General features: G+C 40.1%; 2 protein-coding genes across 4 annotated transcripts in view; both read right to left on the bottom strand.

The window, feature by feature from the left end:
• myo18ab (myosin XVIIIA b) overlaps positions 1-11,560 on the bottom strand; it is a 242,630-nt gene extending 231,070 nt beyond the window's left edge. For all 3 annotated transcript variants that reach the window (XM_078166882.1, XM_078166877.1, XM_033631202.2), the window contains exons 1-2: positions 11,432-11,560; positions 7,908-9,037 (exon numbers count right to left, since the gene is read on the bottom strand). In XM_078166882.1, coding sequence (XP_078023008.1) covers positions 7,908-8,930 — 1,023 coding nt within the window. In that variant the 5' untranslated portion in view covers positions 8,931-9,037; positions 11,432-11,560. The remainder of the gene's footprint in view (positions 1-7,907; positions 9,038-11,431) is intronic.
• Positions 11,561-14,712: 3,152 nt separating this feature from the next.
• Positions 14,713-27,349, bottom strand: LOC117260360 (galectin-9-like). Its single transcript, XM_033632359.2, has 8 exons — positions 27,192-27,349; positions 23,819-23,907; positions 22,616-22,823; positions 21,889-22,008; positions 21,522-21,707; positions 18,804-18,892; positions 16,094-16,250; positions 14,713-15,362 (listed from the first exon to the last, which is right to left on the bottom strand). Exons 1-8 carry the CDS (start codon positions 27,225-27,227, stop codon positions 15,216-15,218), a joined length of 1,032 nt encoding a protein of 343 aa, XP_033488250.2. The 5' UTR covers positions 27,228-27,349; the 3' UTR covers positions 14,713-15,215.
• Positions 27,350-27,487: the final 138 nt, after the last annotated feature.

The following is a 27,487-nucleotide window of genomic DNA, read 5'->3' as shown; positions in this document are numbered from 1 at the left end:
CCGGTGGGCAGTGCTTCGTTTTGGCTCGACTGTTTTCCACATGGCAGCCAGGTCACCAACTTTCTCATTTTACTTTTACCTCTTTTCTCTACATTAAAGTTTCTAGTATGTCATTTTTAAAGCTGGTTCACCTGTACACCAGGAGCCAATGCTAGGAGTTGAGTTTTCATTGAAGCATAATTATGACTTGATTTGTTAACTGCATGCCAAATTAATAAGTGCAAACGAGGCCAAACTGACTTCCATGTTACAGTACGACCAGTTGCTAACAAGCAACAGGGTTTCCCACACATTAATTTATTTGTGCCAGCCCACCACAATAAAAACATCTGCTGCCACGTTTTGATTTTCTATTTTTGGAGCAGGATCGCTCATTTGGTGTGCCAATGGAATATATATATACCATTCAGTTATTATATGCTCCACAGACAGAGGGCACAGACGGAGCAACAGAACATCTGGCGTAGCGAAAACTAAACTTAACTATCAAGTGCGTCAGTCGAAACTTTTACTATCACTCACAAATAGCTGCTTCTCTAATCCATTGATTTAATCTGATCAGCTCTGATCAGATCAACTGATCAATTACTCACCCCGAGACTCAAAAGGAAAGTTAGCTCCCCGCCCCTCTGGTATCAGCTGCCACAACACATAGACTGTAATTCTATGGGAAACACTGAGCAATGTAGCAAGGGCTATTCTGTAAATGGTGCCTGGCGCAGTGTTAGCGCCACATAAAATGCACGAGGCTACGGCTACACTACATATCTTCCAGCAAACCCCATGGAGAACAATAACGGCAAAACAGCATCACCAATCTGTTAACCCAATATTATCTGGTCCAACTCAGGTAAAAACACAAAAACACTGAATCCATCAGCACGTTAGTGTGTCATTCAGTAGCAGCAACATTTTCTTCACTTCACCTGTTAGCTGACTTTAGTAGTTTAGACGCAGACATTCAAATGTCCTGCTGTTTTCACAAACGTGAACTAACCACAAGGACACACACACACACACACACACACACAAATAGACATGCAGATATATATGCAGATATATCACATGAACCGGTTGTCATAGGGAGGCATTATTGTATAGTGACAGGTATTTGTGGGGATGTGTTACATGCGTGTGAATGCATATATGCATTAGGGGTATAATGATCCATCTATCTCGATCAATTTATCAATTTAATGATAAACGATCCAATATCATCTATGCAAAATGAAAACACTGATTCATATCATCATCTTAAGCATAGGCTTTTATTTTAAAAGTCTCTGTCACTGTCAAACTGCCAGGCAGATGGCAAGCAGCCAAGAGTAAGTACGATGAGGATAACATTATTTACTCAGGAATAAATCAGCAGCGTGGAAATATTTTGGATTTCGGAGAAAGAACAGGACAACAGTCAGAGCACATGGCGTATGTAAACAATGATGTTAGGAGATAAAACATGACGTAACGTTACCTGCATGCAACAGTCATCTCACTCCGCTAGCTTCTTGCTTTAGCAACATTAGCTGCTCTGTTTTAGACTCACAAGTCAGTCTTTAGACGCTTTGCTTAACTAAAGACTGATGACTTTCTCCCTGATTTTGTGTTTAGATGGGCAGATACAATTTCAGAGTTTAAAAAAACTCCCTACGTTGCAGAACCAATAGTAAATCTGCAGGGTGGTCCTTCGGTGGCTTGCTGAACTCTTGTGCTTGTAAACATAGTCCCACTAGAAACACGTGTAGCGGTACAAAATGGCTCAGCCGCGCTCACAGAAAACGCCGCCAAATTAGTGGATGTTTGTCGCATTTGTGGCGACACATTCTCACCAACTAAAAGAAACAAACATAATCTTTTACAAGACCAGCGTCCAGCTGGACTATAGAGGGAATCGCTTTGTTGTTTACAAATACTTCCGGGTAAAAAACCAGCAGAGCCTTTATATATATATATATATATATATATACAGTACAGGCCAAAAGTTTGGACACACCTTCTCATTCAATGCGTTTTCTGTATTTTCATGACTATTTACATTGTAGATTCTCACTGAAGGCATCAAAACTATGAATGAACACATGTGGAGTTATGTACTTAACAAAAAAAGGTGAAATAACTGAAAACATGTTTTATATTCTAGTTTCTTCAAAATAGCCACCCTTTGCTCTGATTACTGCTTTGCACACTCTTGGCATTCTCTCCATGAGCTTCAAGAGGTAGTCACCTGAAATGGTTTTCCAACAGTCTTGAAGGAGTTCCCAGAGGTGTTTAGCACTTGTTGGCCCCTTTGCCTTCACTCTGCGGTCCAGTTCACCCCAAACCATCTCGATTGGGTTCAGGTCCGGTGACTGTGGAGGCCAGGTCATCTGCCGCAGCACTCCATCACTCTCCTTCTTGGTCAAATAGCCCTTACACAGCCTGGAGGTGTGTTTGGGGTCATTGTCCTGTTGAAAAATAAATGATCATCCAACTAAACGCAAACCGGATGGGATGGCATGTCGCTGCAGGATGCTGTGGTAGCCATGCTGCTTCAGTGTGCCTTCAATTTTGAATAAATCCCCAACAGTGTCACCAGCAAAACACCCCCACACCATCACACCTCCTCCTCCATGCTTCACAGTGGGAACCAGGCATGTGGAATCCATCCGTTCACCTTTTCTGCGTCTCACAAAGACACGGCGGTTGGAACCAAAGATCTCAAATTTGGACTCATCAGACCAAAGCACAGATTTCCACTGGTCTGGTGTCCATTCCTTGTGTTTCTTGGCCCAAACAAATCTCTTCTGCTTGTTGCCTCTCCTTAGCAGTGGTTTCCTAGCAGCTATTTGACCATGAAGGCCTGATTGGCGCAGTCTCCTCTTAACAGTTGTTCTAGAGATGGGTCTGCTGCTAGAACTCTGTGTGGCATTCATCTGGTCTCTGATCTGAGCTGCTGTTAACTTGCGATTTCTGAGGCTGGTGACTCGGATGAACTTATCCTCAGAAGCAGAGGTGACTCTTGGTCTTCCTTTCCTGGGTCGGTCCTCATGTGTGCCAGTTTCGTTGTAGCGCTTGATGGTTTTTGCGACTCCACTTGGGGACACATTTAAAGTTTTTGCAATTTTCCGGACTGACTGACCTTCATTTCTTAAAGTAATGATGGCCACTAATTCCACTAATTAACCCTGATAAGGCACACCTGTGAAGTGGAAACCATTTCAGGTGACTACCTCTTGAAGCTCATCGAGAGAATGCCAAGAGTGTGCAAAGCAGTAATCAGAGCAAAGGGTGGCTATTTTGAAGAAACTAGAATATACAACATGTTTTCAGTTATGTCACCTTTTTTTGTTAAGTACATAACTCCACATGTGTTCATTCATAGTTTTGATGCCTTCAGTGAGAATCTACAATGTAAATAGTCATGAAAATAAAGAAAACGCATTGAATGAGAAGGTGTGTCCAAACTTTTGGCCTGTACTATATATATATATATATATATATATATATATATATATATATATATATATATATACACACACATATATATATATCACATTTTTCACATCACTGTATCACCATTTAGACTAATCCAATGTTTGTAAAGTCTATAAACACAATGATTGAACAAACATTACTATTTCTTAGCCGTTAGCGGTGTCTGTAATAGGTAATAACTCAAACAGTCCGTGAAAAATAAATTTTTTCCAGCAGATATCTTAGTTACAACATGATTGAGCTAGCAAAGCAGTTTTGTGTTGCTATGTGTGGTATTTATTCAGTTTTGGGAAATCACGATGTCTAGAAAGCATCAGTGGCTGCAGCTGACAGGGACAGCTAACAGCAGCAGCAAAGCTAACATCAGGATGTCATCTGTTAAAAGCCTCCCGTTGTCGGATACGACATGAAACTACTCCAGTTAGCTCAATCGTGTTGTAACTAAGACATCCGCTGGAAAAAATATTTTCTTCACGGATGAGCACACGTTTGATAAAAAACAGAGTTAAATCTCTCGGCATCCATTTTCAAGCTCACTGTGTGTTTGTTTCCTTGCAGACGAGAAAAGGGGGAGCGCACATTTTCGAGAAGGCGTGTCCTTTTCAAAAATGCAAGAGGCGTTGCTTTGTTGCCGGCCATTTTGGCCGGTGTGTTAAACACACTTTAGAAAGGAGTGACCCCAGACTATCAGAAGGCGGAGATCTCTGATTGTCTGGTGGCGAGACTAGCTCTGTTTTAACAATGTTCGGCTGAAAAAACGTGCATACAGGCTGAAATTCAACCGAGCTGTTCTGTCAGGAGATGCAGTGACTTAAACCACCAGTGAGTAAGAAAAATAATAATGCTGCATGTAATCTGTTAAGATATGGTGAAAAAATGTCTGCTAGTCGTTAGGCTAATTATGCAGTGTCAACACGCATAAGCTAATGATAAGTGATAAGCAAAAAACAATTATTTTGTACATAAACCTTCACAGTTATTACTGAGCTGAATGTTACACTTTTGTTGAGTGATCTTGTTGTTACTCTGGGTTTTATGACTGTTTGGAGAAGTTTTCCTGTAGGGCTTTAAAGCAACACTTACCTTTCTGGAAATTTTAGACTTTTCTTTGTTTAGGTTAAAATGCTATTAATAAGCTGATGGCACACTAAAATGTAAGTGAATTCCACCAAAAATAAAAACTCATCATTATACCATTCTCATGTGGTTCTAAGAAAACTCCAACCAATCATTGCATTCGGACCGAATGCAATGATTGGTCGGAGTTTTCTCCTGTCCTGTCTGTCTTCCCCACGTGGAGGCCTCCAACTGACGTAACCGCTCGCGCAGCATCTCCCCACCACCACCACCCACCCCCGCCCCCGAGTCTGTGAGACAACAAATATGCTAGTAACAGGGACTCTTGTGGATATAAACTATAAACATGGTGCAACAATAAGTAAATTCTTAAGTGCAATAGAGTTGCGAGTTTCTAATAGACATTAGAAACCGCTGCAGAGATCTAACGCTACAACCAAGAGAGCTCAGGATGTGTAGCAAGCTTGGCCTGCTTGGCCTGGGAGCAGAGGAAGCACAGAGGGGTTAGCTCTAGGCTAAGAGCTAAGAGCTAATCCCATCAAACCAGCTGTTCCCAGCGGCCTTCTGGCAAACGTCCACTCGCTGGACACGAAAATGGATTACATCCGACTGTGGAGATCCACTCACCGAGGCGTGAGGGACTGCTGCGTCCTTGTGTTCACTGAGACATGGATGAATGGTAACATGGTAGCTAACGGGGCTAACACTACATAGAGCAGACGGGGAGGCTGCATTATCTGGTAAGCTCCACCAATATACACAAACAATTCATGGTGCTGTGATGTGAAGAGGATCTCCCAGTTCTGCTCTCAGGATGTGGAGTTTTTGACTGTGAAATGTTGACCCTTTTCATCTTACTACTGCACTATATGTTCTTTCTCACATGTTGCACAAATTGCTTTTAAATGTTTTGTTTCTTTTTGCTTGGGGTATGCGAAATGTCGCACGCCAGTTGCTATTGGCTAACATTAGCCTACTGTAGCATAGCCTCTGAAACATTAACGTTATCTTCCTTGTGCGTTTCCACTTACTAGTAACGTTAACACTACTATCTAACGTTAACTGTAACCTTATTCTAAAACTCATCAGTCATCACTGACTGAGTTTTAAAACTCAGGGGTTGCGTTTGTAACGTTACAATCGCTGTCCTCTTCCGTGTATTTAACGTTACCTTGCCAACACCTACGTCTATCATAGACGTAATGAGGACATAATGGAGGAGGGGTGAGTAGGCCGTTGGAGGGAGGTGGAGTTGCAGGAGGAGGAGGAGGGGGATGGGACTTTGGAGGGAGGCGGGAGTTGTGGATGTTCAAAACTCAAAAAAAGTGCTGTGTGAAATGTAAGAAAGGTAAGAGTTGCTTTAAGCCAGATATGACTGAGGTTTTCTGAAAGAGATGATGGTTTGGGTTATATGAAAAGATTTCTTCCAGAAAGGGCTCTCTGACAGAAAGCCCTGATGGTTAACTTTTCCCATTTGCTTTTAATTTGTGTCAGTGGATTCAGTTTAATGTGAACTTTACTGTTCTCATTATTGTGTTTTTTATGTGTTTTATGGCCAAAAGTAAAAAAGAGAGGGGTAGCAGCATCTTCCATAACAGATTGTGTTAAATGGGCATTTAATATCACCTAATATCGAATTAAAATCATATCGTGGCAGACTTTATAATATCGGAAAATATCGTACCGTTGTCCAAAAAAATCGATATAATATCATATTGTGATGAAACTGGCAATTTACACCCCTAGTACGCATGTGGTTGCAGCTACTGCAAATTCACGCTTGTTTTACGGTCCTTTTCTTCCATATTATTTAAATAATAAATCATTCTGTGGTGTAACCAACACAGCACTGGATACTGTCAACATACCAACTGCCCTCTCATTTAGGCCAGGCCCACATGTTACAATGAAATGAGATAAACTGATAGATGAATTGTTATGACTAAAACATCTTCAATTAGCTAGTGAACTTTTTTTAAAAAAACTTTGATTGCAATAGAAGATTGTGAAAACTTTTAGACTTGTAAACATGTAATATGACCATCATGACTTTTTAATGAAATTTGGGGAAGAAAAAAAAAAAAAAAAAAAGCTATGAAAAACAACAAGACTGGTTTGAACCTTAAAATGAAAAGCAAACCAGAATCATATTTATCTTCAGTCAGTTACAGGTACAAATCACACAGACTAAAGTGCACCTGACTACAGCTCTGCTCCTCTGAACATCTAATCATCTGAACATCAGTGATCCCTGCCCGCTAGCAGTTGGCCACTGGTAGACACCTCACTCTTCTAAACATCAAGCATCTTCTAAACCCAAAATAGGTCCAGATAACCAACACACTTTTCCTCTTTGACACTAAAGTCACCTCTTGCTCTTAGGTATTTGGCTCTGCTGAGGTCATTTTCACACAGTACTGTGAGCATCATAGTTTGTATGTGGCATTTTACAAGTTGTTTTCTTCATCTATTTTCATTTGCATGTTGAGTGGAGCAAAGGGCGGCTGTGGCTCAAAAGTAGAGTGGGTTAAAAGTGTGTTAAAAACTGAGAAGCAAGTGGCACCTTGTATGGTAGCCTCGGCCACCAGTGTATGAATGTGTGTGTGTGAATGGGTGAATGTGACTCGTAGTGTAAAAAGGGCTTTGAGTGGTCAGATGACTTGAAAGGCGCTATACAAATGCAGGTCCATGTTAAACGGCATCATATGTGCATGTGAAGCCCACAGCCTTGATGCTGTCTGGCTCAGTGTGACACAGTGTGACAGAATGCTGACCTCACTGTTTTATGCAAAATTTGATTGGCTCTATCAAAATTAGGCCTACATTAAGTAATCCATCTGCGTGGACTGAAAACTAATGGTGTTCCACCCAATGAATGCAAAACAAAGGGGGTGCCAACATAAAATAAAAGTTTTCTAAAATATAAATTTCTCCCTTTTAGTTTCTGAGACTGCTCAAAGAAAAACACGGGATCAGTTATTTCCAGAGCAGATGTGTAGGATGTAGCAAGTGAAATTTCATTTCAGGTGGACTTTAGGCTATTAAAGAAATTAAGAATTTACAGGAATGAGAAAAAGTGTGTCATCTTGATGAGAAAAGCATAATCTTTACAAATGCTTTGCAAAGCCGAGGTAAGAGTGTAAACTAATGAATCCAGGCTACTCTTTTAATTCACTGAGTCTTGAAGCTTTCTTTTCAGATCAATATAAAGCACATATAGTCAGCGAGACACTTTGACTTTGAGGGCATCCAGCAAAAAAGTTTCTTAACCTGGGCACTTAAAAAAGGCAAACCATGACAAAGACTGTAACCGGGACCTTTATATTTTGTACATAGAAAGTGGACAAGCAGCTTACATGTCTGGCCTCCCTGCGCAGTCCAGATGTGTTCCTCAGCCAGCAGCGGCTCAGCTCGCTCAGCTCCAGGATGGGTTGCACCTTCAGCCTCACCGTGTCTCCCGACTGACGAATCATCTCCACTATCTCGTCCCGGCTCTTGTTCTCCACATTGCGTCCATTTATCTCCACCAGTCTGTCGCCAGGCACTAGTCCCAGCGCCAGGTCCTTGGTGCCAGCGCCAGGCTCAGCAAAGTGGACCACACGCCTGTACACTCCTCCATCAGGACTGCGGTCCAGCATAGTGGTGCGACGCAGAGAAAATCCAAAGTCACCAGTGTTGCGGCGTTGGAGCTCCAGCTCACGTATTTCTGGTTCACTCGGTGCGACCACAGCCGGCAGCTGCAGCTGTGCAGGGAAGGTCTTCTCGACCACTTCAGGAATGTAGACTTTTTTAGTGGCTGGCGCTGCTTCAGGCTGCTGCCTTAGGCTGTGCTTACGAAGCATGCTGAAAACTTTGCTCTCCACTTGTGGGGACGGGGCAGCAGAGTTCTGGCCCGAGGGGGTGGAGCCCTCTGAGGGGCTCTCCTCTTTACTCCTCTGGGAGAAGGAGAAGCGTTTCATCATCTGACCCACCTGAGAGGAGTTCGTCTTGGCAAGTGAACCAAAGTGAGCCACGCGATCACGTACTGAGCTGCGATGTCCGTCCTGTCCTCCTCCGCCCTCACCCTTCAGGTCATCAGTGGAGCTGGCAGCGCTCAGCTGGTCATCCAAAACCATGCTGCTTCGGTTACTCAGGCCATCTGATTCAATGTCAGTGAGGGTGAGCTCGTTGCTGCTGGCCACTTTGATTGGAATGGGGTTGGAGATCTCTAGTTTGTTCTTGGACTCACGCTTGGCCTCTCTCTTCAAGTTGAAGAAACCACGCCGCATACTCATCTCTTCCAGGCTGCGCAACTCTGCTGCAGACATCCTCTCCTTTTTATCCTTCTTCTCCTTCCTACTCCCTTCTCTCTCCTTATCCTTTTTCATCAGATTGAACATGGTGACAACTTAAATGCAGCGTTTCCGTCCACCGTGGCTCTTAATCCCTACAAAGGTGGAGGTCCAGTTCACAGGTGCTTTTGTTGTGACCAATAGGGATGAATCCCCTGAGGAGAGACACAGAGAGCAAACTGCGTCTTACAAAACTTAAATAGAAACAAAATAGTTAATATTAGAGGATAAAAATACTGTTGATTTTCATGCAAAAGTGGACATGAAAATTTTCAATCAAATACTTAATTACTGATGTGACAATATTCTGGGACTTTCAGTGCTTTTCAAAGATTTTTATCTAAATCAGTACCAGTGTTGGTATATGATGATTCCTTGATCATTACACTCAGCTAAAAGTTGTTGTTTCTCTTGACTGTAATGTTATCTTAAGTAAGAAGATATTTAAGATATATGTCACAATAATACATTGACCAAATCCCAGATATCTATTCACAATACAATATTTACAATCATTTTGATAATGATTTTTTCGTTTATGTCATTTATTGAGCTAGGGATAAGTGACATAGAAACAAATCCTCTACTGTTCAAATAAAATGAATAAAGGCAGTAAAAAAAAGCAGTAATAGCAGATTAAAAGATGTACAGCTTTTGCTGCTTTACTCTTTTCTATATCGGTGTAAACTCTTTGTTTAGGTTTTGGACTGTTTTTCAGCCATAAACTATTTAAAATAGCTCACCATGGGCTCATTTTAACTATTTTCTGTATTTCAAAAAATCACATACTTAATCGATACTGTAAGAAGATATTTTTTGAAATATTATCAGGAATGCACAATAACATTGGCAGGTCATCGGTATCAGCCAATGTCAGCTTTAAAATGAACTATCAGAACTGGCCAACAATGAATGAATATTACATACACTGAAAAGCCTTCTATTTCATGTCTCCATTTGCTGGTGGGCTATCATGATAAGAGTATGCATGCATAATATGATATTTATTCCACTACAGAAGAGACTTGATGATGACTTAAATTAGGCGGGGAAAAGGAATATATCAATATTGGTATTGGTTATTGGCCAACTAAAATGTTATATATAGGCATATGATATATCGGCAAAAAAAAAAACAATAACTTGACTACATATTGTGGTATCAGTATTATAACAATGTATTGCCCAGCTGTAGATTCATACTTGTTAAAATGGCAAGCAGAAGTGGCAAGCGTATTTATCCCACTTCCCACTGGCATCTGACTATTGTATACATTGTGCACTTCATTTACTTTGCAAGACAATGAAAGAGCATCAAAAGTCCCACAGCATGTTGTAACTGTCCACATGTGTAAATTCCAAACCTATGTCACTGTGGACCTCCAACACTGTTACATTACTGAGGCCCATTGGACGAGCTTGGCAGGAGCAAAAAACACATTCCTGGCCTCTTTTTTTAGCTGGGTCTCTCCAAACCCTCAAAAATCAGGAACTCTTCCTGCCGCAAACTGACACATGCAGACATGCAGATACACATCCTTTAGCCTGGTTCTCATTAGCAGCTGAGAGACACACACAGACTCCTCTGCACAGGGCAGCACGGGCTGCAGTCCCAAACAAACAAACGCCTCCTACTTTGATAATAGCACAGGTAATACTGACCATGGATCTCTCTCATTAGGAAAACTTCCAGATAGGAGGTGTCACAATTTAGCACTGCAAACACAACACAAAGATACTAACGAAGTAAGAGCACAGAGCTCTGGTAGCTGAAACAATACGAATCAGTGGCTTAAACTCAAATTGTGATTTTACCAAAATATGGTTCTACCCTGCGGATTATATACAACCCGATGTGCCAGGGCGCCACAAAGTTTCCTTAAAGGTCTTTGTCGGTCATTAGCTCTTGTCTTTAACAACATAAAGGGCCATCGTGAATAGACAGCTTTTGTATCAACATTAGCGTCATGTTGTGTCGATAATAACCTGAGCTATGGGACATTAAAACACTCAGGGTCACAGCACTTTAAGCTCTGTCTTTATCTACTGGCTGCTAAGGTTCAAACGATGCTAACAGCTGGCACACTACCATTCACACTGCAACATTTATTAGCCCCACTCCGCATTCAATGTAAAATCAGGGGACAAAAAGCATGACAGCGCTAAAATAGGTGTAGCTTTTCGGCTACGTTAGCTAACTGAGCTACCGTTTCGTAGGTGGGGGTAATGTAAACCTAATGACAAATATTTGCGCTTTTATTCCACCGCAAACAAAAAAAGCTCCATAAACACAAGCCAGCCGTGGTTCATTGAGATTTTGTTGAACTTTCCAGTGAGCCATCTAGCTAGATAAATAGCCTAACTGGCTCGAGCCACAGCCTTAGTTCTTTGCCCTCATTTTTGGTGAAGCAAATCCTGGAACAACACAGAGATCCTGTGAAAATGGTCCAGTCAAACCGACTGACTCTCTGCCTCAACACTGCTGTCTCCAAACAAAAAGTGTTCCCTCATTCTAACCCCACATGTTCGTTTTAAGAAGAAATACTCACTGTTCTCCAGTACAGCAAAGGAAGCACCGCTGGTGCCTTGTTAATGGGTGCAGCTCGGCTGTTAAGGAACAGAAGCCGCAGACTGGCTTTTAGCTAACGTTATCATAGCTGGCTGCTCCCAATCCTACTCTTCAGTTCAACAGCTAAAAGTGGTCAACCAGCTTCCCCTGCTGGACATCGATCGGAGCTACAGCCTGACTGTTGCACTGCTGTGTGTGTGTGTGTGTGTGTGTGTGTGTGTGTGTGTGTGTGTGTGTGTGTGTGTGTGTCTTTTTTTTTAACAGACTCCATAGTTTTTTTTAAATATAGGCCTCTACCAAATGGTTAAGATTGCCCTTCGTGGTAATAGTAAACCAGTAAAAAAAAATCAACATTACAAATCACACATTGTTATCATGCTTGTAATAAGTTAGTATACCAACATATATCAATTGGATACCATGGATTTTGTAGTTTTATTATTACCATTACAGTACTTTGAAAACATCTCAGAAATGGTGAAAAATCATACTAATAGCCTACAATTTTTTTTTCATTAAATGTATAATGGAATACCATTGAATGTATGGTAATAACAACAGTGGATATTCAACTTTTTTTAATCTTATAAAAAATGTGAATTTATTAGCTTCGCGTCACTATATTTACCATAAAAGGACACTTCAGTCGTCTGGTTAAGCATGGCTTTAGACAGTAAAATATTATACTCATGAAATTATTTCAGCATATGTATATATTATGGATATCATTAAATGTATCATTCAACAGCTATGAATGATAGGAAGATTTTAGCAAATAGTCAGTTTTAATGACATCAGCTTAGTTCACTACCTTTACCAAAAGGACTAGTAGAGCAGTAGAGCTGGTTTGGTCGAGCTAAATTTAACACATTTTTGAAGATGTAGTGACACAGAATGTGCTCTACCAAATGGTTGAGCAGGGTGTTATGGGGTAAGTATGCTAATGCTACCACACTAAAATTAAAATGTGTTAACGTTAAGCTAAAGGCTCTGCTGTCCCTAAGAACAGTCTTAGAGTCTTGTTTACATACTGAGCAAAAAATTAAATGCAACACTTGTGTTTTTGCTCCCATTTTTCCAGGGGGTTAAGTTAAAGGGACATTGTGTAACATTTTCAGTTGTTAATTGGCAGATATCAATGTCTGCATTCATAAATATGTCATCATTGGTGTATTATTATTTCCACCAATAATCTGACTTATTCTCGTAAAAGGAGAATTTAGGATTTTTTGTACATTGTGCAGGTAAGTCGTCTGAGGGGTTCCATAACATTTCGCCATCTTGAGAATACATCCGCCAGCAAGGGACATTGAGCCCCGCCTTTGGCGTTTTCGTTGAGAGCCAGGCCAGCGCTGCGTGACTGAGAAGCCGAAGGAGAGGAGCAAGAGGTGCTTCAGTACTGCCCCGGCAAATTTGAAACAACGTCCCACTCTTTGAGCATAATGCAGGATCATGCATATGCAGCATCACAGGAGACGGAATCATCGTCGCTAAGAAAGCGCAAAAGGGAATCAAAAAGGCAACGTGACCGGCGAATTTTTGTTTAGTGTATATAATCCAGAGGTGGAAAAATTAGCTACTGAAGAATTCTACTCAAGTAAAAGTACCTTTACTTTGATGAAATTCTACTTAAGTACAAGTAAAGCTACCCATCTAAAAATCTACTCAAGTGAAAGTAAAAAGTAGTTTGTTTAAAGTGTACTTATAGTAGAAGTTAGTTACTTCCAACAACTTGATGGGGATCACTACTATGCAGTGCAAAAATGGGACAGGGGGCATAAATCCAATCCGAAAATTTTTCTATGATGAACCATAGAATTCAATTGAGTTTAGGGCTCCACAATATCATTAGAGCATAACCATCGCACTGTGTTCTTGTGCAATAGTCACAATGTGAGACTTGCAGTATAAGTTCATCATGTCAATATAATATTAGTCAAAGGCAATATGCCATACTTATTTTGCTGGTTAATACTTTAGGTTGTGAAGTTCTCAATTTCCATGACAGTTTGATTGTAAAATGTATATTTCATGCAAATGCAGCCTTTCCAAATCTCAAATGATGACTTCTTTCCAAATAGAGCTATTCGAGTTATTGCAATACACTGTATATTGCAATACATATCGCAGTATACAAAATCCTCGCATTGTCAGTTTTGTCTAATATTGCGCAGCCCTCATTCATTTTGATACACAACTGTTAGACTGATGATACACAGAGCGACTTTTTGAGCAATACTGTTGGGCATTATTCTCAGGGATGCCAACAGGTCTATTGTCAAAAAAGAGAGAGCTTGTCGAAGCGAAATTCTGAATATTAAAATACACTAACACTGATTTGGAAGAATACTGTGTATTCCAATATAATGATGACTTATATTGTTTACACGATGGCATGTAATTTCTGTCTCTACATGGTCGCACCTTTACAAACCTTCTCTGCTCTCTGTATAGCGCAAGGCGGAGTTCGGCCCCGATGCGCGCGCACACACACACTTGTGAGCACACAAGCGCGCGGCTCGGGCCGCATTTTTCTGACGACAGTTATAAACGGCACTGTGCACACGGGGTTTTCTTTCGTTTCGTTCGTTTCTTCGTTCATTTCAACTGCTGCGTCTGCTTGTGCTTCTGCCGAAGCACTCCCACCCTCCTCCATCTCTCTCTCCAGTAACTCGCCGGCACCGGCCGCTTGTTCTGGGTCAATTCCACGCGAGATTTCCGAGATTCACCCTTTTGGTTTCCATTTAGCCGAAAACTTTTTTTTTTTTTTTTTTACTTAGTAACGGATGTGATTTCAAATGTAGCAAAGTACAATACTTCAGTCAAAATTAACATAAGTAAAAGTAAAGTTACAGATTTCAAAAATTATTGAAAAAATTACAAATCACACAAAAAACTACTCAATTACAGTAACGTCAGTAAATGTAATTAGTTACTTTCCACCTCTGATATAATCTTAGGCTGTCATAACTCGCCCCAAAGAGAGTTTAAGATAACATATAGTTTAAGTTTATGATAAACATAGTCAGTGACAAAACAAGATTATTATATTGCACACAGGTTAGGAACTCATCTCCTGTTGAAAAGTAAATTACATTCTTACAAGCTGCATTAAAATTGCTGAAAGAAAAAAAATAGACAGAGGAAAATATATTCATTTCTAGTGTAGTTGCAGTGCATCATAAGGTATTTACAGATCAGTTTTATTATTTTCTTGCCTATCAAGTTCCAGCAGAAAAGATTTCATCAAACCATAACACATGTTGTTACAATATATTTTAATTGAAATGTTTCACAGACTTAAATGATTACAAAATTAAGACGCAATAGTATTTCACAACAGTTTTAATTTTTTTAGAGATGGAACTGTTGACAAATCCACCATTGGCCATATTAACTTTGTTAGGCGCATTCATGCATTTAGTCTGATATCAGTGAAATCCAGAAGTTATTAATGTTTGTTTTTATTTTGTTTTCTAAATTTGTCTCCTTATCTCCTACATGCTGACTACTCAGTTCAAACAGAATGAACCTCTCTCATGAACTGACTGGACCTGATATGTTTTCAGGAGGTGTGTAGAGTATGAAAATATAAAAACGAGAATAATAATTTGTAGAATGAATATGCAGGAAGTAAATATACAATATTCAGTAAATACCCAAAAGTGATCAATCTGCATTAATTTATCAATAAATGCAATGGTTGTTGTCAGGAAAACCATGCTGCAAGTAAGATGTCAAGAGCAGCCACAGGTCCTGGACCTCTACACCATCACAGAGGTCAGAGTGATGTCACCATCTATCTCCAGGGTGGTAATGTGTTGGATGGGAGTGAAACGATGCTTATAGGTGTGTGCCTGCATCCCATTGGCCACAATCCTGAAGGACTGATTCTCACAGCAGATGGTCAGCTGAAAGACAAAAGGGCATTTTGCAAACACATATTTTGAATAGCCTCCATGGTAGCAGTAAAACTAACAAACCTGTGGTTTTTTTTATATTACCACTAGGAGTCACCAAGGCCTCATACATAGACATGCCTGGCTCAAGTCTGGGAAGCAGTGGAGCACAAAAAATATAGTCTCTCTAACTGAAACTTGGAATATTGATGAAAAAGACTACTACATTCATATAGTCTTCTTTCAAGATGGTATAATATATCTGCTAGAGATATCTGTTCAATAATGCTGCCAGCTTAACGAAAGCAGCAAAAACACAAAAGCTTCTGCATTAAGGACATTATTGTATTTATGATTTCCTCTTTTAGTGCATCACAGTGACATTTAGCCTACAGCAGAGGAAAAAAAGAGAAGGTCAGAATTCTAAATGTATTGAGTCAGATTTTTTTACTTTGTGCTCAGAATTTTGAGATTGAATTCATGAGTGACCTTATGCTCAGAATTATGAATTCTCAAAATGACTATGTTCATTTCAATCACAGAATTCAGAGACTGAACGTCATTATATTTTTTTAAATGGCCTGAAATTTACAAACTACTGTACATGCTTGTTTAATGATGCACTTAACTCAAGTGATGGAGATACAATGACTATACAAACTGTTAAACACAGGCCCAATACCAGGGACATTCCACATCCACCTTGTCAACGTGTGCAATCAGTGAAGTGTTTGCAGTGGTACCGTGAAAGGCTGTCCCCGACGGAAGGGCATCCCACCACCACGCTCCTCAGTGCCCCACTGCTCCCACTGCTTGGTGTTTCGAACCACACAGTTCTCATTGAAACGTGGATTGTAATGCAGAGCGATGCCAGATTGATGGTTGAGATTCACAACAAACCTGAGAGGAAACAGAGGAAACATTGAGAACAACATGGCACTGGACTTCCTGCATGACTGTTTTCATAGACTTAAACTGCACTGATTTTACAGATAAAGGCCAGGTCACCTGTCCTGGGAACCATTACTTCCCTGGTGAAACATCCTCATTTTCAAGTCTGAGAAAATGTTCCTGATGATGAAATTCAGTCATCTTAGACTGCAGCATTTTTGACAGAAAACCTGCATTACAATGTGGAAACATCAGTTGGAAATATGTTAGTTTTACCAGGTAGGGAGGGTCTAATGAAAACACTAAGTTGTGCTGCATTATGGGGAGTGTAGAATCCAGTGCTTTTAAAGCCCGAAGTCCAAACTAGGGACTAAAATTCAAAATGTCTTCAGCTTGGCTGCTTTAATTTTGACCATTATTTTATCTAACTGTCTCTTGTGAATCCCCAAACTTTATTGAAGTGTAATTTGAAATCACCAGAGTGGCCCTTTAAACAGCTTGTTTTGAACTGTATGAAATGTACTGTAAATATGTCTGCTGGGCCTAATGGGCTGTGGCCTATCTCGGGACACTGGTGTAGTTTCCTGCTGCAAATCTATCTATGCCTAAAATATATTTCTGTAATCTGTTGAGAAAATGTTTATGGATAAAATAACCAAACTGAAATTTCTGCTTTGGGCCAATCTGGCTAATTAAATACCTGAACAAAACAAAATACTTGTTTCTGAAGTTCTTGTCAGACACATGTTATAAACTGCACACATAGAAGGGATACCTCCTGTGAGTCTGAGAATTTCCTTGTCTGGGCAGTAACTTTAGTAGAAGTTGAAAAACTGGCAACACTTGTTATTAGAATGAGGAAACAACTGTCACCTGCTGTTTGGAGACCAAACCCTGCCACAGAAAAACTGAACAAAAGGCATAGACTCAGTCAGTCCTGAGATGAGAAGGGTTAACCACATCTACCACCAACTGAGGTTTATGCAGGTTAAATACAAAACATCACCATGTCAGACCATCTTCATCCTACATTATGTATTGTATGTCTATATTGACATCTGTACTGTATGTATGTCTTGAAGCCTAGCTAGTATTTAATTTGCTTCATAACTCAACATACTGAAGTTGCAGTCAATGAGGAGGTTCAACAGTGCATACCATATCACAAGGTGTTGCGAAAGGAGGAACTCTGCTGTACAGTATAGTTTCAGCTCACAATATGCAGGAAAAGGCTTAAACTTAAACTTTGGCTACATGACTATGTGCTAAGTGATAACTACAGAGAGACTGCTCTTGTATCAGAACAGCATGCTGTCTTGTGATTCCTACTGCAACAGAGGAGAAATTGTCACATCTCATGTGACTAGATTCACAGTAACTACTTCCTTTTTCTATAGAGATTGCAGCAGTATTCTGATGGTTCAGTTTACTTAGTTCATTTTGAGATATCAGTATATAGGATTTCACATTAAGACCTCTACAACCCAATCATATAACTCACCAGCATCCACTAAGACAATCACAGAGGAATTCATTCCATGCCCATAAAAGTCTATATGGTTGTCTAGTCTTGTCCTGTGACTAAGGATATAGTCTGAGGACTTAACTGATTATTTTCAAGTGACAATTTATATTTTCAGTGGGATAATCATTGTAAACCTTAAAATAAAAGTTCAATAGGACCAGATGTATGGTCTATGCACAGATTTATGGTCTAGGACCAGATATGCAGTCTAGGGGTAAACGAAGAGTCTAGTCACAGATGTGGAGTTTTGGGTCAGTGGCACAGTCTAGGGGCAGATGTAAGGTCAGTGCGCAGATGTAGAGTTTAGGGCCACTTGTATGGTCTAGATGGGGAAGATGGAGAGTCTAAGACCAAATATAAGGTCTAGGTGCTGATGTATGGTCTGGGACCAGATGTATGTTCTATGGGTAGATATAGAGTCATAGGCCAGTTGTACAATCCAGGATCATATGTATGGTCTAGCATCAGATGTACAGTTTAGGACCAGATATACATTATATGGGTAGCTGTAGAGTCTAGGCACAGATCTAGAATCATGTGTTAGGTGTACGGTCTAGAGGCAGATGTATGGTCTACGATCAGATGTATAATCTAAGGGTAGGTGTACAGTCTATACACAGATGTAGAGTCTTAGGCCAGTTGTACAATCCGGGATCAGATGTATGGACTACGAGCAGATGTATGCTCTAGGACCAAATGTACATTCTATGGGTAGATGCAGAGTCTGGGCACAGATGTAAAATCTATTAGGTGTATCATCTAGGGGCAGATATATGGTCTCTGTAGGTAAGGGCAGCAGGAATGGACTCCGTCATGCAGAGTGTGCCAATTGATATTCTAGCTAAATTTACAACAGGCAGTTTCACCTCTTGTTAGTCTATATTGTTATTTCTGTCTTTTACTGGGTTAATTTTATTCCTTATTTTCTCAGCTACTCTGCAGACACAGTCCTCAGTCTCGAGGCAGAGTGATATGGTGTTTGATTTCTACAATGTTGGTTTCAAAGTGAAATCCAGCAATTGCTGATGAAGTCTGACCTTGTGGCATTGGGCTTAACAGTCCCCTGGATAGTGATGGTCCTGCCATGTTTAAGTCCACCACTGATGCTGCTCTTGTATGGAACAGCCTGTACAGAGATGGAATAGGAAAATTAATTACACAAATATACTCATAATCCATTATTGTTTTAATCAAGTTAAATTAACAAAGAGTATTGTTAATTTATAGATTTGCTAGATTTATTCAAAGATCTACCTTACACCAGTGTATAATGCTCTAGAGTTTGCTTCTGCAGGAATGCAACCTGGAATGTACCACGTGCTGCTGACACCCTCTCCAGGAAGTGTTAATATACTGCATAATATAAGTTTATTCTTGGCTGGCTGCCTTGTAAATGCATTCTTCTTAGAGGAGGTATGCTTCTTCTTCAGAAGTGCTTGTCAGTTGGTCAAATACAGTAGCTTCAATTTCTGTAACTTTCTAAAACCAACATTCCTAAATTGTCACATACTTCATGCTTTCATCGGTCAACTTTGTGGAGTAGAGACAGGGGCTGAGGTATGAATCTCTCTCTCTGTTTTCATCCTTAACACAACTATTTCTGTTACTTTTAATGTAAACAAATGAGTGCAAGAATATGAATGCCTTGTCTTTCTTAAAATGTGTGCTTTTATTTCCATATTTAAGCAATATCATGTCTCCCTTGTCTCTAAGAAGTGTCCAGTGTGGCCAACTTGAACCATATGCTCTTTGTAGGGTTATGGGTACCTGACCTTGTGCTCTTCAGTGTCCCAAATCCATGCCAAACACAAATTCTAAGCAGGTTTTGAGTATGTAGTGTGTTGATGCTGTGAAAGTGACAAAATTAAGTAGGCCTATATTCAAACCACATAGTATGCACTCTAGAAACTGTTGCTTTCTGAATGTGAATGAACAATAATCTCCCATATTGCAATGCATGAAGGAAATGGAGTGGCTCATGGCTGTTACTATTCTAAGCAAATAGTGGGAAGTGGTTACACAGCTCCAGAAAGGTAAAAATAGACATTTTATTGTCTCTTTGTGGAGCCTAACTGGTGGTGACTATCCAAAGTCCCAGTTTGATTGACATCTGTTACTCAATGTATTGTATAATTTCCTGTTGATTATTTTGTATAATAACTACTAAAACACTATACTTTGACAATTACTGTATGTAGTGCTGTACAAATTTAATCTGTTGTATAAATTTGAGGCACAGCTATGCAGAGACAGCCGATGGGCTAATAGGCTTTTTAACTGTATGTAAACCAAGCAGTAACCTCCAGGACTGAAAAATGAAGCCATGGCAGAAGTGCCAAAAACTGCAGTTCCTCTTATTGCTACTTGAGTCTAGCTCCAAGAGTGAGTCAATCTCCACAGACCCCCATGTTAAAATGCCCAACTTTACAACAGAAATAAACATGTTTACAGCCTGGTACAAAAACATTTTTGGTCTCTAGCTAATTTCAACATTTACGACAACTGTACATGGGGTGTGACTGCTTTGAGTGACAAGTGGTTGCCATCCAAGTCACTACCACAACAACAATGCTGGTTAGTTAACTTCACCATGGCGTAGCCCCAGATTTACAGAGCATAGGTGTTGCCATAGCTGTTGCTATTTCAGTATGCTTTCAGTTCATGAAAGTTAATTGTACTGTAATGTGTTTGGTCGCTAACAAAGGAAACACTTCGCACATCTATTAAACAATACAGGTGCATTGGAGAGAGAAGACCAAAAAGTTGCAAAAGGACTCCCGCACGCTGTCTAACTTGTAACTTTATTTGCAACGTTTCGGTACTAGACCTTCATCAGGCAAACAGTTTTTTGTTCATAAGAAGCCATCTTAAATAGGGAGTGGTCGTTTCTCCACAACCAATCCCATTCCCACGTGCAAACACAGGGGGACAAAATCATCATTGGGTTATTAAACACACAACAAACAGAGACAGCAAAAATACAAAGCTCTCTGTGTGACATCAGTCTAAAGTAATGTTTTGGTCACTAAAAAAATTGTTTAGCATTTGGTTGTGTGAAAAGACCCCCTAAGGAGTCCCAGAGTTCACTTCATGGTAAGCACATTTTGTTTTAATGATTTTAAGCCTTATTTTTTTTTTGCTGGCAAAAAATTTGCATTAACATCATCTTAGTTAACCATAGCTGTAAATGCACCATGCTAACCAAGCTAGCAGCTAATGTCATGTTTATCTCCATCCTCTTATTCAAATATGGTCTCTTCTGGCTCCACAAAAACCTAAGATGGCGACAGCCAAAATGCAAAACTCAAGGCTTCAAAATGGGAGTCCAGAAAGTCCAGTGGGTGACATCATGGTGTCGACATCCATTATTTTATACAGTCTATGATGTAAACATAAGCTGAAATGGCTAATTTAAATTCAAAAACTTGGCTGGCTAACAAGCCAACCCAGACTACTAGTATGCATAAAATCTTACATCTAAATATTTCCTATTTTACTACATAAATTAAATTCCATTCACCTCCATTGTATCGGAATGGAGGCAGAAATCAGACACAATAGCTCTAAATCTCAACAAATGAAACCAAAACTGTCTACATGGGTCAGCAGCACAATGTTTAAGTGGAAAAGAGATTTGTTTGTTTTGCAAAGTTGTGCTATCTAACCCTTAAACTTAACCAATAAGGTTTTTGCTGCTCAAGAGCAGCTCTGTAAAATGTCTGCAGAACTGTGGCTCTACCCTTCCTAATACTCACAGGCATTGCAGGAGGAAATCCAGGCTGGGCTGGAAATCCAGGCTGGGCTGGAAATCCAGGCTGGGCTGGAAATCCAGGCTGTGATGGAAATCCAGGCTGTGATGGAAACCCCGGAAAAGAAGGGAAAGCAGCCTGGGTTGGAAAGGCTACATGTGAAGGAAACGCAGGCTGAGCAGGAAATGCCGGCTGTCCAAGAAACCAAACACAAAAGGAAACCACTTTAATATCACTTACCTTTCTGTAATACTCTTCATATACTCTACATGTTGATTTATTTATTAGGTTTGGGGTTATTTTTAGTGAGAGCACTGACATTAAGCACATGAAACACAATTAATGCTGTTCCTAATTCTAGTGGCATCCTCACCATAGAGTCCTGGAAGGCTATGGAGGAAATTTCTACTTTCCCGCCTACTGAGATGGTGTCCACCTGCTGAAATGGGATACGGTGTCTGTACTCCATGAAGTGGCTGCCATTGGCGTTCAGCTGGAGAGAGAAAATATGGTATTTTATTTCTGTCTCATTTCTGAGCACAGAAAAATATTGTTTTCATGCACATATATGTTTTTTTAAAGACATTTCCTTATAATTGGATGACAAACTACAAACAAAACAAACAGGGGACATACAATGCACATTTTTTTTAAATAAAAATCTTTTGTATAAAAAATAGCAGCCTGAAAAGGGTGTTCTAATTCTACTCCATCCAGTCAAAATCTTGGATTGCTTCCCCACTTTCCAAGAAACAAATAATCCTATGAGCAATCGGTTTTAAGAGTGTAACTCAGAAAATGACGACTCCAGTTCTCTGATTGGCAGAAATTGTGGCTCATTGTCAAACTCTTAGTTTAAGGGACAATGCAAGGAAACTTGAGAAGTTATTATGTTTTTGTTTACTTAAATTAAAATATTCTTTGATGCTAATATTTTCTGTACAAAATAATATTTATTTGCAGGCAAAAGGAAAAAAAATGGTCCCCAAAGAGACATAGGATTTGTCAGTAGTGAAATAAAATCTGACTGAATTTAATTTCTCTGTCAGAATGTTAGTCAGACCAAATTAAGAAGATCATTTTCAGATTGCCCCACAGACCTGGTAGAAATCACGGGAGACTGTGATGCTGAGGCTGAAGGGAGAGCCAGCAGGAAAGGGTGAGTTGTGCTTCCTCTCTTCAGTGCCCCAGCTGCCATACTGAAAGGTGTTGGCAACCACATAACCAGGGCAGCTGTCATAGCGTGGGTTAATGTGGAGAGCGATGTCTGCATTGGTCCTGGAACCACACTGCAAATTCACATGGAACCTGGAGAAAAAATACATAATCATTTCATGGTGTACAAGAAACTGTCATTATTTTTCGTTTTATAAAGTCCAAAATATGGCTTCAAAAGGCCAGATATCCAAAGAATAAATGGTAAATGGACCTACACTCCTATAGTGCCTCTCTAGTCATCTGACCAGTCACATTCACCCATTCACACACACACATTCAAACACTGATTAGCAGGGCCACCTGCTACTCAGTTTTTAACAAACTCACACACCAGTGGAACAGCCATCGGGAGCAATTTGGGGTTCAGTATCTTGCTTAAGGATACTTCGACATGCAGACTGGAGGAGCTGGGGATTGAACCGTTGATCTTCCAATTTGTGGATGACCTGCTGTACCTCTGAGCCACAACTGCCCCAATAGTCCCAAATGCTCTTAAGAGAACCTATGGAGTTTTGTCCACTGATGGCACTATGGAGCAATGCTTTCATGAGTGGAACCCTGTTATTTATACATAATGAAAGCACATGTGTACAAAAGCATGGGTTTGTTCACATGCATGTGCAACTGAGCAAACACCATGTGAAGACTGTATGACACAGTGATAAACTCCAGAACAAGTGAGTTAATGACTTTGGATTGTCTCGTCAACAGTGTTGCAAATGTTCTGGGGGAAGAAGACTCTCTTCCAAGTCTAAAAATTAGAGAGCTAAATTTCAAATCTATAATGTCATCAGGTACAAAGTCTGGAGCTGCTCCACAGACAATTAATTGGGAAAGATGTTATAGATTAGGCCTACTCAATTGGCAGAAATGTTAGAGTGGCCCAGCATACAGAGTTTACCACTGATGATAATAAAAGTGGGACTATATAGATATATATTTCTCTTGCTAATTATTTTTCTGGCAGATTAATATATTTTTATATGTTTTATTAAAATGTTTTATGAAATGTTACATTTTGTATTTCACTGCCACCAAACAGGACTAACAGCTAAGAGATGAAATGATGGAAAAAGCAGTCTGACCTATCGGCTCCAGGCAGGACTCGTCCACTGATGTTGATGGACTTTCCCTCCTGCAGACCACCATGGATTGATCCAGTGAAGGGAATTCTCTGCAAAGAACAGGACTTAACAGGTAAATAGCTGCTTTTCATTTTATCTGTTAATATACATGTAATTATTAGCAAAGTAAAGAAAGTAAATCAAGTGTGTGTGTGTTGCCCCTGTCCATTTTAATCCATCACAGTATTCCTTAAATGGTGAGATCTGTAAAGGTTTCCTACAGGATAAAATGGATCAGCATGGTTCTTCTGTACATTGAGTAGCCTAAGCCTAACTGAGGTTACCTGTATTCTTGTTTAGGTGCACCTGTACAAACACAGAACATCATAAAGATTTTCATTAAAAACTAACTTGTGCGGCAGCCAAGTGTAATACTGAGTTATCAGCCACGTTAATTTTATAAAATCGCAGGTAATTGCAGGTTACAGATACACAGAGCTCCTTATGACTCTGGTCAGCTTAGCTGCTGCTTATAGACCATACGGCAGCGGTTCCTAAATGCTACATGTTCCTAAACAACTTTGTATTTTTCTTATTTTTAAATATCTTTAATGTTTTGCACATATCTGCATTTGGTTTTATTTTTGTATGTTTTAATATCATTACATTATTATGTTATATACTGTTATTACTGAATCATTATTAGTTTCATGATTCTCATAGTTTTCTCAACAGGCCGACCAGGCACAGGTCCAGAGTGTCAGGGGGGCCTCCTGGCCTTCACTTGCATAGTGTCACTCAAATTACCAAGTAGGCAACCGACCAGGAAGACTCAAAATTACCACAGAAAGACACAAAAAGACCACAAACAGATGCCAAGGAACTGCAAAAAGACACAGAATGACTACAAAGAGACACAAAACAACCACAAGGAGACACAAAACAACAACAAAGAGACACAAAGTGACTACAAAGAGACACAAAACATCCACAAGGAAACACAAAGCAACCACAAGGAGACACAAAACAGCCACAAAGAGACACACAGTGACTATGAAGAGACACAAAACAACCACAAGGAGACACAAAATGACGACAATGAGACAAAAAAACAACCACAAGGAGACACAAAACAACCACAAGGAGACACAAAGCAACCACAAGGAGACACACAGTGACTACAAAGAGACACAAAATAACCATAAGGAGACACAAAACAACCACAAGGAGACACAAAGCAACCACAAGGAGACACAGCAACACAAGGAGACACAAAACAGCCACAAGGAGACACAAAATGATGACAATGAGACAAAAAAACAACCACAAGGAGACACAAAACAACCACAAGGAGACACAAAGCAACCACAAGGAGACACACAGTGACTACAAAGAGACACAAAATAACCATAAGGAGACACAAAACAACCACAAGGAGACACAAAGCAACCACAAGGAGACACAGCAACACAAGGACACACATAATGACAACAATGAGACAAAAAAACAACCACAAGAAGACACAAAACAACCACAAGGAGACACAACGCAACCACAAGGAGACACATAGTGACTACAAAGAGACACAAAACAACCATAAGGAGACACAAAGCAACCACAAGGAGACACAGAGCAACCACAAGGAGACACAAAATGACAACAATGAGACAAAAAAACAACCACAAGGAGATACAAAACAACCACAAGGAGACACACAGTGACTACAAAGAGACACAAAACAACCACAAGGAGACACAAAATGACAACAATAAGAAAAAAAACAACCACAAGGAGACACCAAGCAACCACAAGGAGACACACAGTGACTACAAAGAGACACAAAATAACCATAAGGAGACACAAAACAACCACAAGGAGACACAAAGCAACCACAAGGAGACACAGCAACACAAGGAGACACAAAACAGCCACAAGGAGACACAAAACAGCCACAAGGAGACACAAAATGACAACAATGAGACAAAAAAACAACCACAAGGAGACACAAAACAACCACAAGGAGACACAAAGCAACCACAAGGAGACACACAGTGACTACAAAGAGACACAAAACAACCATAAGGAGACACAAAGCAACCACAAGGAGACACAGAGCAACCACAAGGAGACACAAAACAACCACAAGGAGACACAAAGCAACCACAAGGAGACACAAAATGACAACAATGAGACAAAAAAACAACCACAAGGAGACACAAAACAACCACAAGGAGACACACAGTGACTACAAAGAGACACAAAACAACCACAAGGAGACACACAGTGAGTACAAAGAGACACAGAGCAACCACAAGGAGACACAAAGCAACCACAAGGAGACACAAAACAACCACAAAGAGACACATGGTGACTACAAAGAGACACAGAGCAACTACAAGGAGACGCAAAATGACATTGAAGAGACACAAAACAGCCACAAAAAGACACAAAACCACAAAAAGATGCATAACGACAACAAACAAATGCAAAACCACCACAAAGATATGTCTCTTGCTCTTCTGTAGAAGAGGTGGTGGGGCCCTTTGCAGCAGTGCTCCAGGGCACATTGTCTCATAATCTGCCCCTGATTCAAATGTTGCTCTTTTGACAAATGTGTTTGTCCCTTTGTCAGCATGAAGGTATTTATTCAATATTTGGAAAAAAATCTTTAATTCTTTTGACAGATGATGTATTCCTGTACTTTTCAGAACATCACATCTCATCATCATGACTGTGGCTAGGGTTCGAAATACACAATATTTACTGTACACCAATCAGAGGGTAGCATACACATGTACGCGCAGACGTCAATGCGCTCAGAGAGACAAAAAGCCTCATTTGAGAAGTTAAGGAGGAGCTCTAAAATAACTGCTATGTTTCCTGCTGAAGGTTTTACTGCTCGGTCATTGCGTGAGCCAGAGTGACAGCTCAAGTTTCCACTGACGTAGGCTATTGTCTCAATATATCAATGAATAAATCACATAAATATTGCATGTATATTCGACAAACATGACCAATTAAGTGTTTACACAGTTAACTTCAGCTGCTAAGGCAGTCGTGTCATGCCAAAGCTGCAGCATGTTTTCCTCTGGCAGGAAATAATATCTAACAGTTAGTGCCTCTTTCTTTGTACACTATACTGCTCGCTAATAAGGTATTTTTATAAACAGGTTGTGAACAAGTACAAAACGCAATGATAAGTTGAGATAGTTTAATTATTCACACATTATTGAATCGAAGAGTAGATCTTGATCAAGCGTAAGAGGTTCAGCAAGCCTATTACTGTAAGTCCTCCGAGTAACGGGACGGACCTGAAATAACCCCGAACAGGACCAGCCCTCATATCAGTCATCACATATTTTCAGGAAAGTAAAGACAAGTTTCAACCACTTACTGGATTATAGAACGGTGACTGCTGATGAAAAGCCATTGTCCGAAAAAATAATTGCGTAGAGTTGCTGAGCTGCAGGAAGTGTGATTGATGCAAATGGGAAACTTACAAACTTACGTACAAGCTTTTATTCTACTGATAGGTTTCGTTTTTCCCTGCAGTAGGCGGTGTTTCAATAACCACAGTCCTATCATTTCAGTTTATGGCGCAAGAGAAACGACACTGGCGTACATTAACTGGGTGAAACTGTCAGCAGTCTGTGGGTCAAACGTGAGAATTACTAAGTATCCAATGATACC

The sequence above is a fragment of the Epinephelus lanceolatus genome, chromosome 4 (genome assembly GCF_041903045.1).
Source record: "Epinephelus lanceolatus isolate andai-2023 chromosome 4, ASM4190304v1, whole genome shotgun sequence".
Lineage (NCBI taxonomy): Eukaryota > Metazoa > Chordata > Actinopteri > Perciformes > Serranidae > Epinephelus > Epinephelus lanceolatus.
The sequence above is the reverse complement of the archived record's forward strand: the minus strand, read 5'-3'. Positions and strand labels throughout refer to the sequence as shown.